Source organism: Pagrus pagrus (genome assembly GCF_965226575.1).
Source record: "Pagrus pagrus genome assembly, chromosome: 17".
NCBI lineage: Eukaryota > Metazoa > Chordata > Actinopteri > Spariformes > Sparidae > Pagrus > Pagrus pagrus.
Window position 1 is genome coordinate 17637657 of NC_140201.1, and position 21207 is coordinate 17658863.

At 41.1% G+C, this 21207-nt stretch overlaps 1 protein-coding gene across 4 annotated transcripts; it reads left to right on the forward strand.

Moving 5' to 3' along the window:
* Nucleotides 1-994: 994 nt before the first annotated feature.
* Nucleotides 995-20797, forward strand: LOC311272625 (oxysterol-binding protein-related protein 3-like). Of its 4 annotated transcripts, none has more exons than XM_084379169.1 (22): nucleotides 995-1079; nucleotides 8857-8962; nucleotides 9954-10070; nucleotides 10955-11008; nucleotides 11100-11213; nucleotides 11379-11531; nucleotides 11646-11736; nucleotides 11930-12033; nucleotides 12228-12317; nucleotides 12441-12600; nucleotides 12710-12834; nucleotides 12941-13072; nucleotides 13445-13538; nucleotides 14054-14289; nucleotides 14930-15067; nucleotides 15849-15912; nucleotides 16289-16367; nucleotides 17103-17247; nucleotides 17754-17898; nucleotides 18068-18194; nucleotides 19028-19150; nucleotides 19998-20797. In XM_084379169.1, exons 2-22 carry the CDS (start codon nucleotides 8900-8902, stop codon nucleotides 20092-20094), a joined length of 2451 nt encoding a protein of 816 aa, XP_084235295.1. In that variant the 5' UTR covers nucleotides 995-1079; nucleotides 8857-8899; the 3' UTR covers nucleotides 20095-20797. The 4 variants fall into 4 exon arrangements, with proteins under 4 accessions (XP_084235295.1, XP_084235292.1, XP_084235294.1 ...); XM_084379166.1 differs by having other exon boundaries at nucleotides 1001-1079; nucleotides 8771-8962; XM_084379168.1 differs by having other exon boundaries at nucleotides 1011-1029; nucleotides 8771-8962.
* Nucleotides 20798-21207: the final 410 nt, after the last annotated feature.

Below are 21207 nucleotides of genomic sequence, written 5' to 3' on the forward strand. Positions count from 1 at the left end.
GCTGCTTTTCTGTTTTTAGTGACAATAAACTAAACATATCAGGTTTAAAAGTGTTTTCTAAACAAAATGAGCAATTTAATGACGTCACTTGGGCTTTTAGGAACATTTGTTGGTTGTTGTGGTTGTTGCTGTAAAATAGTTACGTTACTCAAAAATAAAAATAAGTTAGGTACATTTCAAATCTGTTCTGGAGCTGGTTACATGATGAAGACCGACTTTATCTTACCTCTATTTGCTTAATTTGTTCATTCATTGTTTAGCTATGTTCGCTAATAAATAACTACTGGGGAAGTAACTAAAAAAATTTGCCTAGCGTTGTGTCTGCCCTTTGAAAGTGTCCTCGTTTAAAGTTGTTTAGCCTACATTTAACACAGAAATCAAGCAGCTTATAGTTAGCTTCTTTGGCAACAAGGCTGAATGAATGAAAAATGTATGCTAATGGGTGTATTTGGTGCTAAAATCATTACTGAAACCAAAAAACAGAATCATACAGTCGTTGGCACCTTACTCAATAAAGAAAATAATCGTTAGGTGCATTTCTAATTAGCCTAGCATTGTGTCTGCCCTTTGAAAGTGCCCTTGTTTAAAGTTGTTTAGCCTACATTTAATATAGAAATCAAGTAGCTTAAAGTTAGCTAGCGAAAAATGTAGGCTAATGAGTGCATTTGGTGTGAAAATCATTACTGAAACCAAAACACAGAATCATACGATAACAAATTAACACACAGTAGCACACTAAATCATTCATTTACATGACTTCACGTCACTTAAACAGCTGAGGCTCACCTGACACTCCTTTTGTCTGACCTAAACTCTCACCTTGATTGTCTTTCTTTGACATTTTTTTGTCTACGTCACTCTCTGGTCCATTCAAACAAACGTGTCCGCCCAGCCCTTGTTGCCCCGCCCCCTATTCTTCTTCCTCCATCGCGATTGGCTCAGCGACGCGTCGCTCACTCCTGCCCAACGAGCGAGCCCCGCCTCCTCCACGAAGCTCGGGCATTGAAGCGAGAAGCCACTCAAAGCCAGGTACCGTATCTCTCCACTGTTGGGATGCTGTAGCTTTCGCCCACAGAAACGTAAGCTTCTCTTTTCATTTATACTCATAACTCTTGTGAAATTATCTGTGTTTCTGCTGCTGTTGTCCCGCTCTCCGTTTGAATGTAACGCCAGAGTTGACAGCGCTCCTGTCGTGTCTTTTTCGCTCGCCGCCTCAGCGCTGAAGTGCAATATCGCTTTCGATAGAATTATTAATGGACTTCTTCGTGACAGTTGGTGCCGAATTTGTACAGGAGAGGCTTTTACCAGTCCGAAACTGATGTTTGGGGGTTTGTGGAGGGTGTCTGTGTGTGTGTGTGTGAGAGAGAGAGAGCGCAGGGTCACGACCACATGGGATATATGGGACATTTTGTCTGCGCTGACAAGTTTGAATTGCTGTGCTGGCTGTTAGCAACAGGAACTGAGCTGTGAGCTGAGAATTCAAACGGGACACCTGTGGTGTCTTCCCGCGGAGTTTGTCTCCTCTAATGACTATTTAATTCAGCCTGTCCACACTGCTCACTGTGCTGATATAATCCCCAACATAAGCAAACTAGTATTCTCTTACAATGTGGTTATAATAAATAGCCTGATTCTAGCGAGCAGAGTGCTGCTAGTCTGGCCTGATTTGATGGTCATTCATTCAAAGTTGCTGTCTGTTGGGTGTTTTGTATTTTTGATAGGACAGCATACTTCCCACACAAACCTTTTTGTTAGAGCTGATATTATTAGAGGATGAATTCATAAGTCGATCAACAGACACAATTGTTATTTGTTTCAGTCATTTCTTCAGCAAATGCGCCACAAGTTCAGTGGTACCAGCTTCTCTAATGTGAATATTACCTTTCACTAATGGTGAATGAAGTATCTTTTGTTATTGGACTATTACTGAAGACATATAAAGATGTGACAAGGGTCCCTGTGGTCTTGTCATGGATATTTTTGCTTGTAAGCAGGAAAAATGTGTAAATGCATGTTTTTCTTCATTTAACTCACGTGCATCAAGAGATTGTTGACAGAATGAACCATATCTCAGGCGCACTGGTGCGACCACTGAAAGTGTGGACAGATTTCTGGGTGCATGTGTGACCAAAATAGTTGCACCCTGGAGCCTTGCTATTGGCAGTTTATTTACCTAGATTTGTGGAAGGCTTAGTTGCATTTATTTGGTCAGAGGTTTCAGAGTCTTCCCTGAAGAAGATTCATTCATCATTTCACATCATATTGAAATATTATTATTACCACATCTACTTACAGAAAGTTGAAAAAGCTAGATCAGATAATACATATTTAAAACCCTAGAAGCATAATGATGAAATTTTCTAAATAAAACCATTAGAGCTATGATTCAGTTTTGATCCTTCCCACGTTGCTTTTGATCTCATTTAGGTGGTGCCCAAACGGCTTGGGTGCTCCACCTAATCCTTTATAATGGGTGAGAAAACTCTGACCTTACATCACTAATTAACTTTAATTTGTGAAATGATCATGAGCCGTTAAGCGCTCTCACTCCAGGCTTTTGTGGTGCTTGAGTGACTTTGTTTTTATACCGCCGTAAATCAATACTTGGCCTTAGCACCTCTTAGTCCAGACAGGATCGTTTTTCATGTGCAGTGATGGAATCACTATCACTGTGCCATTCACAGTTTGCCTCGGGGCACACACTGCCAGTTCAGCTGGTGTAAACAATACAGTTAACATCTCTCAACTGAGGGTGAGGCTGGTTTACAGAGCTGTAATGATGTTATAGAAAATGTCTTGATTACTACATTAGAGGGTAATGGAGGATAAAGACAAAATGGGTTGAATTAGAATTAATCATAACTGCCTTTGTACAAACAACTGACAGTTGTTCTGTCTAATTTGACTGGCAGATTAGCTGATTAATCGATGAATCAGAATATTAATCGGCTGTTGTTAATACAAAATAAGACATTTGAAGATGTCGTTGAGGGCTTTGGAAACGGATGTTTCTGACATTTTATAGACCAAATGATAAATCAGATTTCCTAGAAAATAACCGCGAGATGAATTAGTGATTCAAATAACGATGTATGTAATTTAAATGTGTATTTTGATAAAAAGTAATACGTTTACCGACTAATATTTCTGGTGGCAACGAGCAAAGGTAGCAGCCTTTAATCAACCAGTTGTGTCTAATCATACACATCCCTATTATCTGCCCTGTTGAAGTGCCCTTGAGCAAGACTGAGACAAACTCTCTACTGACTTTAGGTGGCGCTGTTCCAGACTGCCCCCCCTGCACTCTTGTGATCTCAAGCTGACACAGGATAGCGCCACAGGAATCAATTAAGTCTGTCAGTCAGCTGAGCCAAAATGTTTATTCCTGCTGCAACATTTCTGGGTGTAAACATCCCAGTGGCTGACGTGACTCACTGAGTTATCTCTGTGTCACTCTCTCCTTTCCACAACACCCACTTTAAAGCTGGTAAATACACAGCACTCCTGCCTTGACTAATATACCAAGTGGCCACTCTGAGAACAGCCCGCCTGTCATCTCTTATGGTTTTATAAGGTTATAGGATGTTGTGCCCTACTTCCACTGATGCTCGTGTGAAATCATGTTTCCGCTGGTAACGGCACAGGGTCCTATAAATAGCCCCATGTTTTTTATGCCCTCAGATTTGCTATAAAGAACAAACTAACTGAACATATTCTCGTCTTTGCCTTGTTATTTTTGTATCCATGGCAACCCGTGATTGAGCAGCAGTACAAAGTGTCGCTTGTCTCAGCAGGAAAAGGACAGAAAGACATCTTTTGTGATGCGGCTTTTCAAAAATGCATCGGTCAAGAATCTGCGAGCTTGCGGGTTTTCAAGCTCGCTCTCTGTCTGTCAAGAGAGCACATGAAAATAACTTGACTGCTGAACGACGTTTCTGGGCTGCTTTTTATCTCTTTGATCGGGAGCTGATGCCCACTTTAGTTTTTCTCTGCCTGTATACAGGGAACACAGGCACCGTATTACTTCCAGATGAAAAATGTTGCTAAAAACACATAGTCATGAGGTCAGAGGTCAGGTGAGCTTAGTCCTACTCCCACCAGCCAGTCTAGAGCATATGCTGCAACACGTCCGTCTCTCTATTTCGTTATGAAATTTGGGTGTTGATGTATGAAGCAGTCAGATAATCTTGCCGGATGTGATCTATTTAAAGCATCTTATGCCATCTCTCAGTTTGATAATCAGAGGATCATGCACAGCTTTAGCTCGAGATAAATCTACGAAGAAGCTTTACCGGAAGATTCTGACGCTCGAGTGGAGGTAAAGTCACAGATGGGCCATCTGTGAGGACCTTTTTGCAGTCCCAGTCAGCCAGTAATGGGGAGGATGTAGCCTACAACTATGTGGACTGCTCTGCTGTTCGCCAGAATGCGTATAGGCAGAAAGCAGATGGACTGGCTGCTAAGTCAATGTCTGTGTGTTTGTCATGCCAGGACTGGTAACTCCAGCCTGACAATTCCTCAGGCTTCAGCCTTGTTGTCTTGAGATCCTGTCATGGCAACTGGTGAACAACAGATGAGGCTTTGCTTGATGAAAGCCACAGGGCTTTCTATAAACACACAGTATGTGTCGCCTGTAGCCATGCTCCACGCAAAAAGGATGTAATGGTGGACGTAATGACTTGTTGATTCATTGTCGTTTGGATTTTAGTTGAATGATGCCTTTTGAAAGCAGCATTCCTGAACAACTCGGTGCTTTTTTGCCTGTGTGCAAAGGTTGTCAAGTGAAGTCGGACTTACTGCTATGTTTTATCAGGGCTGAGAACCAATATTTTCGAGCCAATGTATTACTCTTGCAGTAAAAATGTAAATCTTTGTGTCAAAATGTATAATAACCAGTAGTGCAATGTAACTTGGTACAAATACATCAAGTATTGTACTTCTGTTTTCTGCTACTTTATACTTCCACTCCACTACATTTATAGGCAAATATTGTACTTTTTTTTCTCCACTGCAGATTCAGGTTATTCAATGCTGATGGACTGTTTTAGTTTTAGTTTATTTATTTTACTTTGAAAAAAACCCCATTTGGTATGTATCCTCATTTAAATTGGTGTCAAGATCTAGTTTAGTGAGTCCCACTTGTGTGTGTTTCCATCAGTTTTTGTGTGTCCTGGCGTTAAGCCAGTCTGTGTTCACCTTAGAAACTGTTTTTTAAGTCCCGTCTTAAAGAAGGAAGTTTAGGGGAGATACCTGTTCTCATTTTGAAGTAGCTGTAGGTACTTTTTCCTTCAGTGCAGTAAAAAAGAAAACATGCTAGAGGGGGGAAACAAAGCGCATGCCTACATAACATTATTTGACTATGCATAGGTTGGTTGTCAGACCACACAGCACTTGTGTTATGCAAAATGTTACCTATTGGTCTACGATACAGAGCAGAAACGACTACGTTACATGTCTCATTTGCATCTGCTTTATCTCTTCCACCCTCTCATCAGCTGATCTCCTGAATGCTGACACGTAAAAGAAAGAAACACACACTTCCTTCACCTTTAAACCTGTCCTCCGCTCGTATGGGCCTTGTGACTCTGCGACATTGGCCCTCGCTGCTAGAATGACCCCTTTCCATCTTAACAGATCGTTTACAAGGTGCTGGGCCATTAATGATTGACTCCCATTACGTAAGACTGAAGGCAAAACCCCAGCACTTCTAGTCTTACAGTACAGCGGTGTACAACACTACAGTAATCACTCAGCCGAGGTAAGTAGGGCACTCAGTGGGATGTTCGGGGACTGACATCTCCCAGCTTCATTTGCAGATTTTTACAGTTCATCTGTGGCAGATTGTACTCTGGACTAATACGCAGCTTTCATACAAGCTTTTAAGCTACTGAAGTGAGGACGTGTCGTGAGGTAGGGACGCTTTAAATCGGTGCAGATGCGGTGGCAGTTTTTGGGGTTTTGCTCAAAGGAAGTGTTTTTGCAAACTTTGCTGCTGAGTTGAGTGAGAGGGAAAGGGCTGAGGAATGGAAAGCAGGGCTGAATGTGTTATGTAAACTTGTGCTTAATGCTCATGCCCTTACTCACCACTTATGGTGTTTGTAATCATGATTGTATTCTTCCAAGAATTCAGACAGAGATGGAAATTTACCATTGAGGACCTGAGCTCCCACACTACATGCCAACAATACAGGTTTCATGGTTGGACGCAGCTTTTGTGGTTTAAAGTTTAGACCGATGTACATATTCAGAAGTTATGTGAAATGAATTCCTGAACCTGATTATTCCTGAACCTTATAACTGAAGCTTCAGATGCAGCTGAAGAGGCCAGGCAAGTCAAAGCCTGAAAAGTGCAAACACAACAGCTTGATAAGCTAATTTTCAGCTCCTCGAGTTTATCATTTGAAGCCCACTCAAATATGTTGTCTGTGCTCCAGAGCCTGTGAAGTAAGTGGGATGGCTGTGTGTTTCAGTCTGCTTTTAGCCCAGTGTTGACTCTGTGTTATGGTGTGTCGGGGGTATCGAAGCGCTGAGCACATTCTTTCCTGTCGATGACTCATGTCCTGGGCATGGTACTGACTGTAAGCGAGGCCTTGGGGAACTACACAAACACAAACTCAAACCACCGGACCGTTTGCACAGGATATAGTTAGCAGCAGCATAGTTAAAATCGGATAGTTTACAAAAATTTGCATCCCCAGTACACACAAAGCACACAGGCTTTCCCTCACCACGTTAATCCGGCAGACAGTGATGCGCCCCGCTCACATGTACAGTACACAGCGTCCACACAAACACACCTGAGTTCAGTCTTTGACGGGATCAGCGTACAAAGGGAGTGGCATTAAAACTCAGAGAGGGAATAATAAAACACGCAGCCAGGTTGAGGCACGTCATTTGTGGCAAGGAGAGGCATGAATGTTACATCACAGTGTGAATGTGGTGTTCCCTGCTCAGCCCATACAAATATACACATGTACAGTACATCTGTGTAATTGTCTAACTAAACAAACAAATGAAAAGGCAAAAATCTTCAGATGCGTTAACTTATGTTGTTTGTTTTTATTGTAGTTTGGTTCAGAAAAGAGCTGGAAGTAATGACAATAACACAAATATTGTGAAAAATACTCTTTACAGTGTCCCAGAGTCCAAAGTGACATCTTCAAATTGTTTCTTTTGTCAAACCAACAGACCAAAACCCAAAGACTCTTCGTTTACTATCATGGATGCCAAAGAAAAGCAGCAAATCTTTACATTCAAGAAGCTGGAACCAGAAGTTTGTTTGCCATTTGAAAATTTAGAAAAAAACTTGGGTGATTAAGCGCTTATCTAGTTTGAAATTAATTTTCTTTCGATCGACTTGCAGCTCCAGTCTGGAAACGCAGAATTGCCACAATCACTGAGGGTACTCAATTAACAATTAATTGCAAAAATAACACTTAATTCTAGTTTAGTTCTGTATAACTCATCCGACATACACTGTCCCTGACTTCACAAGCCAACTGGCTTCTGATACACAACATTTGATTATGAATTTGTATTTAAATCTACAAATTATGATAAGGGAGGAGAGGGCTAGGGGAAGCAGAGGAAGTCATATTTGCTTGAAGTACAACCCAGTGACAAAGCTGCAAGGAACCACTTCTCGATTGTGCAGTATGCAGATGAAGTGAGCACTAAATGGCAGCTGATCAGTGTTAGAAATATGTATTAGACATATTTGTTTAAACAGATAAGGAACAAGTGACTATAGAACAACTGTAGCTGCCTGAACTAGTGAAAGACTCAATTTGTCTTTAATTTTTAAAATCTCTTTGAGTGGAGATAATTTTTTTTCTGGGGAGACTGCACCATTATCTGTATCCGTATCAGTACTCTGGATGTATGGGCTTGAACCTGGACTAACCCATAAGTCGTTCATCCAAGCCTGAAATTGATATGGGTTGATCAGAAGTTGCTACCATTTATCGTTTGTTAGAGAACTATTTACAGAACAGCCTCAGAATTGAGTTTCAGATGAGTGTTTTTGATCACAAGAGCAAAGGAACTATTTACAGGAGAAGGAGTTTTTATAATCTTGAATGAATAACCTTCAGTCAGCTACCCAATGAGGATTCTCCTACATCATGGGTACGGATATTTACACATTTTAATCAGATAATACTAAAAGAAAGTACAGTATCTGTGTTGCACATTATTGGTGTTCAGTTTGAGTGGTAGTTACATATGGCACAAGGAAGTAGAAGTGAGTCCTTACTTATTTAAAACAAAAAAAGATTGTTTTGTTTGTAAGGTGGGCTGTATGCTCTAATAGGATTTTTTTTTATGTTTACCTGAGGCTCAAGTGCTTGTTTACATGAAGGCCTTTGATCATAAATCTTTTATGGTACAGTTATGATCATAAACACTGATGTTTTCTTTAAGTTTATGTTTGTACCTAGCTCAAATTTATCTCAGTCAACACAATGCCAGACATCAGTCACAACACGCCTGAAGTCACATGATGGGAGTTGAACCCTGAGCTGTGACAGCTCATGATAAAAGATTATTCGCTTCTCATGTGTTTTTAACCAAGGTATTTGTGTCTGGCTTCCTGAAAACAAAGCTACTTTGGGGATTTCATATCCTCAATTATCCTGTTCACAGTTAGTCAGACTCACACAGTGAGTAAGTGATTCCTCTCTGACTGCTCCTGCGTGCTGCTACTGTCCTCTTTAAAATAAGCAACCTTTGTGCGGCTCTGACATCAGTTCGTTTCAACCTTTCTCTGCAGTGCGGACTGTTTTGGCGTGGCCTTCAAAGGTCAGAGTGATGCTCCTGGCGGCTCTGCTGTGATCTCTGTTGCTGCGGTTTCCACAGAAACGAGACTACGGTGGGGAGAAGGCAGTCAGGTCGCAAAAAGATGACATCGCCGTCGCCCACTCACAGTGACAGCAGCGGCTCCTCCAAGCATGACAGTAACCAGGTGTGTGTGGTAATTTTAATGTACATTATGTGAGTTTTTGTTGTGCTTGCAGCCACTGTTAGCATTTCAGCATTTTGTTTTTCTTCTCAGTTAATATGAGCTGACCTCAGATTAGCTGAACTTAAATGCACCATGCAGCGTGGCACACCTAAGGCTATGAGGCATATCATTACTGTGCATGTGCTTGCGTTTGTGCTTGCTGTCTAGATCAAACAGTTGAAACTGACTTAATTCGTTAAGGTTGTTCTCTGTGACCAAACATTTAAGCTTTCCTAGAACTGCAAAGCCGCACTCTTTAAACACTGAAAATTGCTTTAATCACAGTAACACTTTGTTTACGATCAACTGCATTGCAGTGATGACGCTATCGCACTTAAAGGATAGGTTCACCCCAAATGTTGCCTTTATCTCCTCAACCCAATGTCGATGTAAAGTTGGGTGACATTTTGTAGTCTGCAAAACATTTCTGGAGCTTTACAGCAAAACAGTGTTGCAGCCTTCTCCTTAACAACTGAAGTAGATGGGGACTTGTTTGAAAATATAAAGAATATTACAAAATGAATTCCAAAATTGATTTAAAAAGATGTCATTTTTTTAAAGTAGAAATCTGCACAAGCTGGACCGCACGTCAAGGAAGTAAATACTGTTTTTTAAAAGGAAGTTGGATTCTCGGGGCTTCCGGAGACTTGGATTATGCCTGATGACCTGTATGGAGCCGTTTCATGTTTTCGTTCAGGTGTTTTTTAAGTCCCTATCTACATTAGTTGTTTCGGAGAATGCTGCAACATAGCTCTGCTGTGTAGCTTGATACATTTTTCCATCAGCCTGGGAGTGAGTAGATAATGCTGAATATTAGAATTTATGGGTGAACTTATCCTTCAAATGGCATCTGTGAAGATGATGATATGTGTAATATTTACATGTTTAGATTGGGTCTACTCCTGTTATTTCTGTCTAACTCATACAGTATTGCTCCCTTGTCTCCCTCCAGGACAGCTGGGAGATTGTGGAGGGGCTCAGGGGGGTTCCTGCCAGCATGCAGGAGCCTGACAGACAGGAGGGCATGCTGCTCAAGAGGAGGAAGTGGCCCATGAAGGGGTGGCATAAGGTGAGCACCTCAGCAGGCCTTTTAAAGCCCCAGACAGAAACACTTCTTATTATAGAACACTGCTGCTGCCCTTTATTGAACCAAAGACCTATTTTCACTCGGAACATGATTGCTTTTGATACAATGGCTGTCAGACAGCGAGCCAAAGACTGAGACTTTAAGGCTTGGTTTTCATTCATGGTATTTTTAAACTCTATACTGTATTCATCACATTTAGCTGTGTTTTCTAAAAGCACAGATGGTGTTCTAAAATGCCTTGTATCTATTTTGGTAAAGAAATATTACAATTATGAACGTTTTGTTGTTTCCTGATAACAGCATTGAACCAGCGATGCTTTAAGTCCTCCCTAAATGTTTAACTTGAGTCCTGACCTGCTGTCTTTAAATACCTCTCAGTCTATTTCCACATTTCCTCCTCTTCACCATTATAGTCCGCTGTATTTCCTTCTTTCCAGTCTTTCAGTCCCAGCTGATTACACTGTAGCCCTGACTCATCTTCCTCCCCCTCTTCTCTGCGTGTGAGTGTGCTTATGCATACCTGGAAAGTTCAGCCTTGCAACATGATGGGATTGCCACTTTTCATAGTCAACATTTTATCAGAATAGGAGGCCTTTAAAAGTGTTTTATCCATGTTTTCCTTTCTCCTGTAAAGATAAAGTGAGCAAGGTGCGCTTGTAAGCTGTTTTTATGTCTATACATGGTCATCATGAATGGCAGGGTCAAGGGAAAGTGGTGCAAAACTGCGTAATGTCTGCATACCTTTCTTTTTACTGCTGTGTTTAGCTGTTGTATAACCAAAGAGTGCATTAAACCTGTAATTCAGGTGTGTTAAGAGATGAAAAGAGAATAAGTCTTATGACTGAGTTTGATTTCTTCCCATTCAGAGATACTTTGTGCTAGAAAAAGGCATCTTGAAGTATGCAAAGCGTGGACCAGATGTGAGTATTGCATCAACAGCGCCATCTGTCTGTCACATTCTTGCATTCACACACATACAGACAGAAGCTAACAAAGTGTTTTGCTTCACAGCTGAAGAAGGGAAAGCTTCACGGCTGCATCGATGTTGGTCTCTCTGTCATGTCAATCAAGAAGAAAGCCATGTGCATCGACCTTGATACAGAGGATAACATCTACCACTTAAAGGTAACTCCATTTACAAAGTTTAGTTGAATTCATCATGAGTCAGTGCCATCTGTTAGAGATACCCAGTACGTATAAACGACGCCCACATGGTTTCTGTTTTGTACAAAGATGCTAACAGCAGCGCTCTCAAAGTCTTGGCTCCTAATTTGACTTCATGCCCTCCAGGTGAAGTCTCCAGAGCTGTTTGAGGAGTGGGTGTCAAAGCTGCGTCATCACCGTGTGTTTCGGCAGAACGAGATCGCCATGTATCCCCACGAGAGGCACCTCTTCCACCCTCACACCTCGTCCTCCCCCTCCCTCAATGACTCTCTGAGAAAAGTAAGTTGTTCTGGTGCTCGTTTGTTGGAAATAATTTTAAAAAATGATTTTGATGATGTATGTTTTGTGAGGTTGCATATGACTCATCCTCATCCGTCTCTCCTTTAACAACAGAGGGCTACTCTTACCAAACAGGCGTCAATCCACCAGGCAAAGGTCAGTTCTTGGCTCCACTCCTCAGAGGACATGGACAAGTGCTGCAAAGGTTGGTTGCAGTTTTGTCGATATCTGTCCGCTGACTTATTGTCTCTTGGCCTCTGTGTCACCCTGCCTTATCAACAGTGTCTTAAAGTGTGTCTCGCTGCAGTGAATCTTTCATGTTTTTATCTCTCATCATTGTGCCTGCATGCACCTAAACTTCTAATACTTTGACTAATAATTATCTCTCTTTCACTTAGACTTGGAGGAATGTGAGTCGTACCTGCTGGAACTCAACCTGCTGCTGAAGAGCATGGAGGTCCTCCACCGCACATACTCAGCCCCGGCCATTAGTGCACTACAGGTGAGCACATTAGGCACACAGATTAAGTCAGCTATGATGATCTGTGTCTCAAACTAGTCCTTAAATTTGATTTTTAAGAAAGTGTAGGAAGACTGATTAAAAATAACTTTCAGTATTGACCTGATCACCCAAAAAAAAGGAAAGTGATTTTGTTTACCCCTTCCTTAATGTCTCGGTTTCTTTTGGTACCACAGGCGTCTACTTATGACATCCCCAAAAAAGAGAAGAGGCCAAGACGATGGCGATCCAAAAATAATGGCAAAGAAGGCAAAACCACACTACAGGTACACATTCAGCTTTTCTTTCTCCTGCTGATAATTATTTAAAAAATGTGGTCTTAATCATTCAACAGTGGCAGTGAATTAATGGTGGACTGTTTTTGACCTTTCTTTGTTTTTGTCCACCAGGTCCCGAGCTGCATCTCCTCCCAGTCCCCTCGTCTCCACGCCTCAAACCCCAACCTCTCCACCACTGAGACAAACACCCAGGAAGTCTGTCCCGAATCTCCAGACTCACCTACAGATGTGTCCCGTCTACAGGAGGACTTCTGCAGGCTGGCCAACAACAGTGAGTCCATTTTTTAAATAGAAAAAGAAGATTTTTTTCTAAGTGTGTGTTTTATGTTCAGTGACAACTCTGTACCTGTTGTTCTCCCTCTTAAATTGCTCCTCGCCAGTCCACGCCACGCTGAAATCAACTTTTAGCTCCCTGGTAGCAGAGAGAGACAGACTGAGGCACACCATCGACCTGCAGGCCCCACAGCCAGTGCAGGTCATGGGCTTGAAAACCGCCTACGCCTCAGTGAGTGTCTCCGTAACTCAAAAATCATTGTTCTGCATGATTACACCACAAATCCCCCTATCACCACAGCTCTAATTCTACTCAACCGACTTCTTATTCTCATCAGGAATGTCCGGGCGGCTCTCACTCATTGGTCCACCAGGCATCCAATGAGAGCAAAGCATCTATCCCAGAGTCCATATCAGAGTTTTTTGATGCTCAGGAGTACCTCCTCTCATCGTCCTCCTCTGAAAATGAGGTAAGAGACTATGTACTACCTTATCCTCTTCCTCATCCATCACATCGCAAGTCACATCTGCAACAAGGTTATTATAGTTCACTAAAACAACTAAAAACTAAAACTAAGGTGTGGAAAAAATATTTTTGTTAACTAAAATAGAAATAATAACAAGACTTTTGGAACCCTAACCCTTACTAAACTGACTAAAAGAAAATAAAAATTTACAGGAAATGTAATTAGTTTTGGAGTGTAATTCCTTCAAGTCACAACAAACTCTGGGGTATTTTTCTCTTCTGATGACTGCAGACTTTTGGGTTTGTATGTTTTTGTCCTCTTGACTCTACGCTCTGGTCGCTTGCTGACCTTTCTCCATCGATTTTCTGTCGCCAGGTGTCTGACGATGACTCGTACATCAGTGATGTCAGTGATAGCGTCTCCATGGATACCTACAGCAACGAGGGAGGCAGCGAGAGACACAACTCTGGTACACGATACAGTAGCAAGTTGTGCGTCTGTGCATGTGTGTGTGGACAGAGAGAAAGTCAAAGAGACCTTATTCTGTCTTGTCTGGTTTAATGCACCTGAGCGTGACTGTAACTCAGCCTCTGTTTGCTTTTGTGTATTTTTCCAGAAAAGTGTCGGCACCTAAATGTCTGGGTTCTTAGAAATTACTCACTCGCCCTTTAAGAATGTGTTGAACATGACCACCGCCAACTTCCAGATGTATTTATAAACTCTGTGTTTAATTATACAGTGCATGAGAAAGGATCTGTGTTCAGGCATCATTAATTCACTGCTGCAGATGGTGTTCGTTTTACATTTTCTCTGCATAAACGTTTGCCTCCAGGTAGCACAAAACGGAAAAGTTGCAATTTAATGACATAATTGAGTTGCAATTAGAATTGTGTCTGGATTCATCTGGTTAAATCACACATTGATGCCACCACCTCTCTCCTTTTCCAGCTCTCACTTGTCAATTTATTCTCTTCTCCCCTCTAGTTAGCAGCGTGGTGACCCTGGCTCGTCGGCGCTCCACGCTGCCCTCCCCAAGCCCCGACAGCAGCGTGAGCCTGTGGAATATCCTGAGGAACAACATCGGCAAGGACCTGTCCAAAGTGGCCATGCCGGTGCAGCTAAATGAGCCGCTCAACACACTGCAGAGGCTGTGTGAGGAGCTGGAGTACAGTGAGCTGCTGGACACTGCCAACCAGACCAATGACCCTTACCAGCGCATGGTGAGAGGAGCCTACACCTACACACATGCACAGAATAGTCTCACTCCAATATTGGTAAAAAAGTTATCATAAGAAAAAGACATTTGGAAGTTACCTCGTTATAAAATTTCAATTATTTACTGATGTTTCTGATGAACGTCAAAGTAGCTGTGGTAGAAAAACACAGATAGGAACTGTGTTTCAAGCTCAGCGCTCATGCTCAGGCAGCCTTTTAAATGCTACTCTGATGTTCATCTTTTGCTTTGTGAGCGCTTCAGTTAGAGGCTTTAATAAATATTTCATATTTGCAAGAAAGAAGCTTTCAATTGTCTTTTTTTTTTCTTCCTGGGCCTGTATGGAAGACTTTTTTTTCCCAAAACACACCTACGTACTGCAGAATATGCAACACACAATACTATGTAGAAATGTTGTACACAAACACACTTTACCTGCACCTGCAGACACACACACACACATAGTTTATACATCCATACAAAAGTCCCATGTGAACACACTTCAAATCTGAGACACAGAATGGTGTCACACACGCTTACACATGCACACAGTCATGTTCACATGTTCCTCATGTAGACAAACATGCCAATACCTTGAGCACGCACATGAAACAAGTGTAATTCATCCTCTCTGATTTTCCGTGCAGGTGTACGTTGCTACATTTGCAATAACTGCGTATGCATCCACCTACCATCGAGCTGGAAGTAAACCCTTTAACCCTGTCCTGGGAGAGACGTACGAGTGTGACAGACCTGATAAAGGCTTCAGGTTTATAGCTGAACAGGTGAGACGTCACATGGTTGAAATCATGAGACAGGCTAATTTACATGCAAATGAAAGGTCTTGCACGCAGCATCTCGATGAGAGTGACTTAAATTTTAGTTTTGTTTCCCGTGAGATATTTGTAATAGAATGCTGTTGTAAACTTTACTGTTAATGCTCTATAAACAATATTTAATTACATTTAAAATATTTATCAATTTGAATCCTGTTCTGAATTTATCCTTTTTTAAAAATTATCATTTAAAACAAGTCTTTAGTAATGAAAAGGGAGGTGTAAAAGTATTTATGAATTACTGGGCCAATAAGAGTATGGTTAACATGGAGATAAAATAATAACGATTCAATGACGTTGCGTATATTTAATTTAATTCTCTATTTATTTAAGAGTATAGCACAGGCCTTCATTGCATGGTTGCATCCCTGCACAATGGTCTGGTTGTCTCATGTCAGAAGTATCAATGAAGTCCTTGTACACTGGAAGAACAGCGCCCTCTTCCCGTGCTAAGCAATTTACAAGACTCCTCACAAAATCCATCCTACAGTGTAAAGCAGAAATGTGCTCTGACCTGTCGTTCTTCTCTGTGGTGGTCTTTTCTGTTTACAGTAATTAAAATTATACCTCCAATATACATGTAGTGATGGTTTAAAGCTGGTATCAACTTTCCCATGTTTTGTTTTTGACTGATTCATGATAAGACTTCCTGGGCGACGCTGTCTGCTGTGGTAAAGCTTTTGATAAAGTGCCTTTATCTCATCTTTTGTCTCTGCTCTTCATTTCCCAGGTGAGTCATCACCCACCTGTGTCAGCATGTCATTCTGATTCAAGGAACTTCAGCTTTTGGCAAGGTGAGCATGTTTGAAAAAAGAGTTCCATTTCCCCTCCGCTTGTCTGGGGCTTTTTTGAAGATTGCATCAGAGCCGCCACACCTTTATTCCTGGGTGTTTGTGACTTGCTGTAGGATACAGATATTTAAGGTGAAAATTAATGTAAAGTAACCTCATGTTGCCTTGGCGATCAATCTGCATGACAATTAGGTGCTTGATATCTACACACTATGAGAAATTACTGTGTAGATTATAATAACATGATCTCATTTGTAAACTCCCACACTTAGAAATCTGTTTAAAACAGCTCAACAGCTATAGCTAGTCAGAGGAACCACCTTGTATGAATTTCTCTAAAAGGAAAAAAAACTCACCTGTTATTTTGTGTTTCTTTTAGATGTTCGATGGAAAAATAAATTCTGGGGCAAATCCATGGAAATTGTTCCCATGGGAACCACCCATGTCACACTACCTGCGTAAGTCCTCTACTCTTTTATTTATTGTGTGTGGGTGTGTTTTTGCATGTGCATGAGTGTTTGCACTCTTTTAATATGAGTGTCCATGTCGTTGGACACAGAAAAGGTTGTAAGTGTAAGCACAAATAATGAAACAACATGCATTGTTGACCTATTAAAGGGGTATTTCACCACGAAAGATGTTTTTCTCATGAAACTGAGCTGTAACTATGCTACATGACCAGAGAAAATAGAGGAAAAAAGGCTGCGGTATTCCCTTTTGCTCAAAATGTAGACAACCTACAACAACCGGAGCGCACTGGGTTGCGCTGGACAAATAAACTCTTCTACTGGTGTGTGATGTACTGCCAGTTGAACAGTGCTTTGTGGTTTGGGCTGCTCCACTTCAAGCAGGAATAAATGGTGGCCTGGTGACAAACTTTCTCGTATTACAGCTACACAGTACACAAAAATATGTTTCTGAAAACACGAATAGTGCAGTAACAGAATCCTGATTCTTATTTGATCAGCACTGCCTAGGCAGACAGTTTGATCTGTTGAGTTTCGTGAGCCAACCCTCTCTCAGTCCGACTGTCTGTGGAGGCGGGCAGACAAGAAATGTGGCAGTGCAATCTGTAGTTCAAACCACAGCACTGTATTTCTAAGTGATGGAGGAAAATGAAACATTGTTCATTTGCATTTACTACCCACATTGTAGTGCTACTAAGCTTAAAATGTCCTTTTTGATATCTGCAGGTTTGGGGACCACTACGAATGGAACAAGGTGACGTCCTGCATCCATAACATCCTGAGCGGCCAGCGCTGGATTGAACACTACGGAGAGATGTCCATCAAAAATATCAACAGCGATGCTTGCCAGTGTAAAATCACATTTGTCAAGGTTAGGAAGAGTAGATATTCAAATCACTGTTTATTTTAAATGTCTGTGCACCAATTGTGATGACAGAAGCAGATCTTTGTTCCACAATTTAAATTGGGTAAAATGTGTTTCACGGCACATCTTGTGATATCCACATGAACCTCTTTCAGACTATTGTTAGTATCACAGTTGCCTCAAGTAAACTTTGTCGTCCACCGAACAGACACTTGAAATTTGTTCATATGTAAAGAGATTCTGTAGTTTTCTTAAATCTGTTGCCTACTGAAACATATGCTTACTTGCAATATCTTTACTATCAAGGTGATCCACGCCATCTTGTGGACAAAGATAGGAACTGAATTTTCAAAACATGAGCACGGAAAATTACACATCATGATCTGACATAAATCATACAGTATTTATTACACAACTGTTAAATGTGGTACTTAGGATGATTGCTCCTATTTTGTGTAATATGTTTCTTCCATATAAGACTTTCAAACTTTCTACCTTTTTGTTTTCTTTAGGCAAAATCATGGAGCTCTACAGTGAACGAGATAGAGGGCGTGGTTACAGATTCAAAAGGGAAAGTCGTACACTCCATTTTTGGAAAATGGCACGAGTCTGTGTTTCAAGGCCACCCGCCTTCTGCCACATGTATCTGGAGAGCAAGTGAGTGTTTGGTCCCTAGAGATTTCAGTGATTAAGTTTTTAGTCTACAGCACTGCAGTCATACAAAACTGAGCTTGACACAACATGACAGCTGTTTCTCTCTCTGTCTCTGTCTCTGTCTCTCTCTCTCTGTCTCTCTGTCTCTGTCTCTGTCTGTGTGTGTGTATAGACCCCATGCCGGGGGACCAAGAACAGTACTATGGCTTCACCCAGTTTGCAGTGGAGTTGAATGAGCTGGACTCCACCCTGAGACCTCTGCTGCCCCCCACAGACACACGCTTCAGGCCGGACCAGAGGTCAGCACTCTTTATCTGTCTGCAATGTTTATTTGTAGCTGCCATATCAGACCATTTGGCCCAAAGCATGGTTTCGTCCGCCAAGTCTGGTCGAGCCAATGTGGTGTGAAGCAGTAAATGTCTGAAGTATGAGCGTAACCATGGCAACAGACTTTGGAAATTTAGATCTAGGAGAATGAGATCACAAGAATCTTTGTATTTCTCATGTATAGATTTTATTTTAGCAAGATTGTGGTTTGTTTAAGAAATCATTTCCCACATGTATTAGCTTGGATGAACAACAGTCAAATAAAAGGTTTTCAAATGGCAACAACCCAAATTCTCCACTACGCTGTGGCAAAATACTCACAACTGCTTCTGTGGTAGTTCCCACCACAATATGTGCCACCTGTGAAATTTCCTGTCTGCATCATGTTCGTTGTGACGCTATCGAGCTGAAAAAAATCTGTCGACAGGCGGACAAGTTGAAGACGATACCAACTGCTCTAGAGTAGACAGAAGGGATTGGAACTGGGTTACAGCGATCTGCAACTTTAAACAAATGTGGGCTATTGACTTAAACTGGGGCACCAATGGCCCCTTTCCTACTTTCCACCTCCCTTGTTCTGATACTTGCTTGGAGGTCACCCATCTTCAAACTTCATTATGAGCTCATCTCCACAAATGAAAAGTTCTATAACTGGATATTGCACAGTTGTGACATCACCATTTAGTTAAAAGAAATGTTTGTAATTGTTGTTTAAAAATTCCCACAGAGCTTGAATCTCTTACAGCCTACTTTGGTGTTTTAAAAAAGGCTATCCTAACCCCCTAGTTTTGTCCTTTCTGTCCAGGCTGTTGGAGGAGGGGAACACAGAAGGAGCTGAGGAGCAGAAGCAGAGGATAGAGCAGCTCCAGAGGGAGAGGAGGAAAGTGCTGCAGGACAACAACATGACACATCAGCCACGCTTCTTCAAGTACGCTGCTGTTTTATTGTCTTTGTGAGCAACCAACCACAGGGTTTGCATGTGTTTTTCCATGTAATTGGCCTATTGCATATGATCAGAGATCACCTCCATAGCAGCAAGAGTGTCATGTGGTGTACATCTCTGTGACTGTCACAGTCTGCAGACTTGGGATGAACAAACTGGGCTGTTAAAACAACTGTTGAGCTCATCGTGACAAAAAAAGTTATTTTTGTTTGTTTTGTCATTGTCCTTTTCATCACATCCATTTCAGGAGGAACATAATGTCTCATCACTTCTCAGACTCAATTTGTTGTTAACTTTTAGTTAATCCTCCCTTTAAGTTAATTCTCCCTTTTATTAATCTTCCCTTTTATTACAAAACAAATTGCAGAATAAATACTGATAATGAACCATTTAAAGAAACCAAAACTTAAAATAGAGCTGTTTTTGCATGAATCAAGTCATTTATTGATTATTCTGGAAACTGTTGTGGTAATTTAAAGGTACAGTTCACCCCAAAATAAAGAAATATCTATTTCTTCCTCTCACCTGTAGTACTATTAATCAGTGTAGATCGGTTTGGTGTGTGTTACAGAGTTTTGGAGATATTTTGGAGATGGGTGAGGTTGCTAGCTTACTGAGCTAACTTTAGCTAATGTTTAAGCTCTGCCAAGGAGGACAGCATATAATGTTTACATCCTGCGCTGTCATTAGGAGGAGCCTCTGGAAAGGGACATCGCTGTTGGGGTGAATTGACCCTTTCATAGGCTAAACATTTGACAGGTTTTGTGAGTGATGAACTCATCCAAGATGTATCAAGTGTATCAAATTGATTATATTTGTGTTGTGTTGGCAGGAAGTCTAACAACGACACGTGGGTGAGCAACAACTCGTACTGGGAGCAGCGAAGAGACCCTGGCTTCGTTAAAATGGACTTCCCTGTGCTGTGGTGACCTCTGGATTTAACCAAACCTCTCCACTACAACTTATCATAGATAGGGAAGTATAAAAACTGAACTGAGACCAGCGTCCAAGTGTCCTGACCTGGTTAAAACAAGCTGCTTCATGTCATGGTAACCCAAACCTAAATGGACTTCCTGCTTCCTCTTTCGGGACTGAGCAGAGCCTGTAGAACTTGTGATGATTTTGTTTTCTCTTGTTTATTATGTTTCTCCTTCAGGTTACATTCCCTCCTCTCATTGTCAAAACTGTCATTTCCATAGATCCGTATCATTATGTTCTGTTTCATCTCAGCATTTACCAAAGTGCCTTTTTATTGCAGTGCCTCACTCAATCAACTGCTGGAGCAGTCATGCAAAAACACTTTTATTCAGAGACTTTAAAAAATCTTGTGGATGATGTCAGTATGATATGTGGAGAGAAAAGGATCAGGGTTGGAAATGAACTTGTTCAAAAGGTCAAAACCTGCTCGAGTATTCCTCCATCCAGTCAGCATCATGCCTTTTTTTCATTAGTTAAACAAGTGACTGATCAGAGGTTGTAATAATAAAAGAGGGACTTCAGACTTCTTGCTGCCTTGTTAGAATCACGACTGTCAAAGACTGTGGACAATGTTTATCAATGAGGAAAACAGCAATAATACTCTATGTTCAAAGAAGATAATAAACTGTACAATGGATGGACAAGTTATAATGTGTCACATTTTGGTTTGTCTTTTTTTTGCATGTCTATTCATTCTGTTTAAACCTGGCATTTCAGCACAGTTGCAGATAAAGATAACTACATTAATATTATTATTATTATTATTATTATTATTATTATTATTATTATTATTATTATAACACTAAATGAAAAAGATAGATGTAGTCATTTCAAAAATCCACAACATGTTTTCAAGATTCTGCTTCGATCCATATTTGTTGGTGTTTAGCTGTGTCAAAAACAACATTTTCACTGTGGTCAAAAACAGTTTGTTGTCCTGCTTGTGGCACACAAAGGTTTTCACAGGGCCGTCCAGCAGAGATGTTCAGCTTTTCAATCAAATGTATTTAATTATTCAAATTTGAGAATTTTGTAATCTGTATTATTCAGGGGGCAGAAAAAAA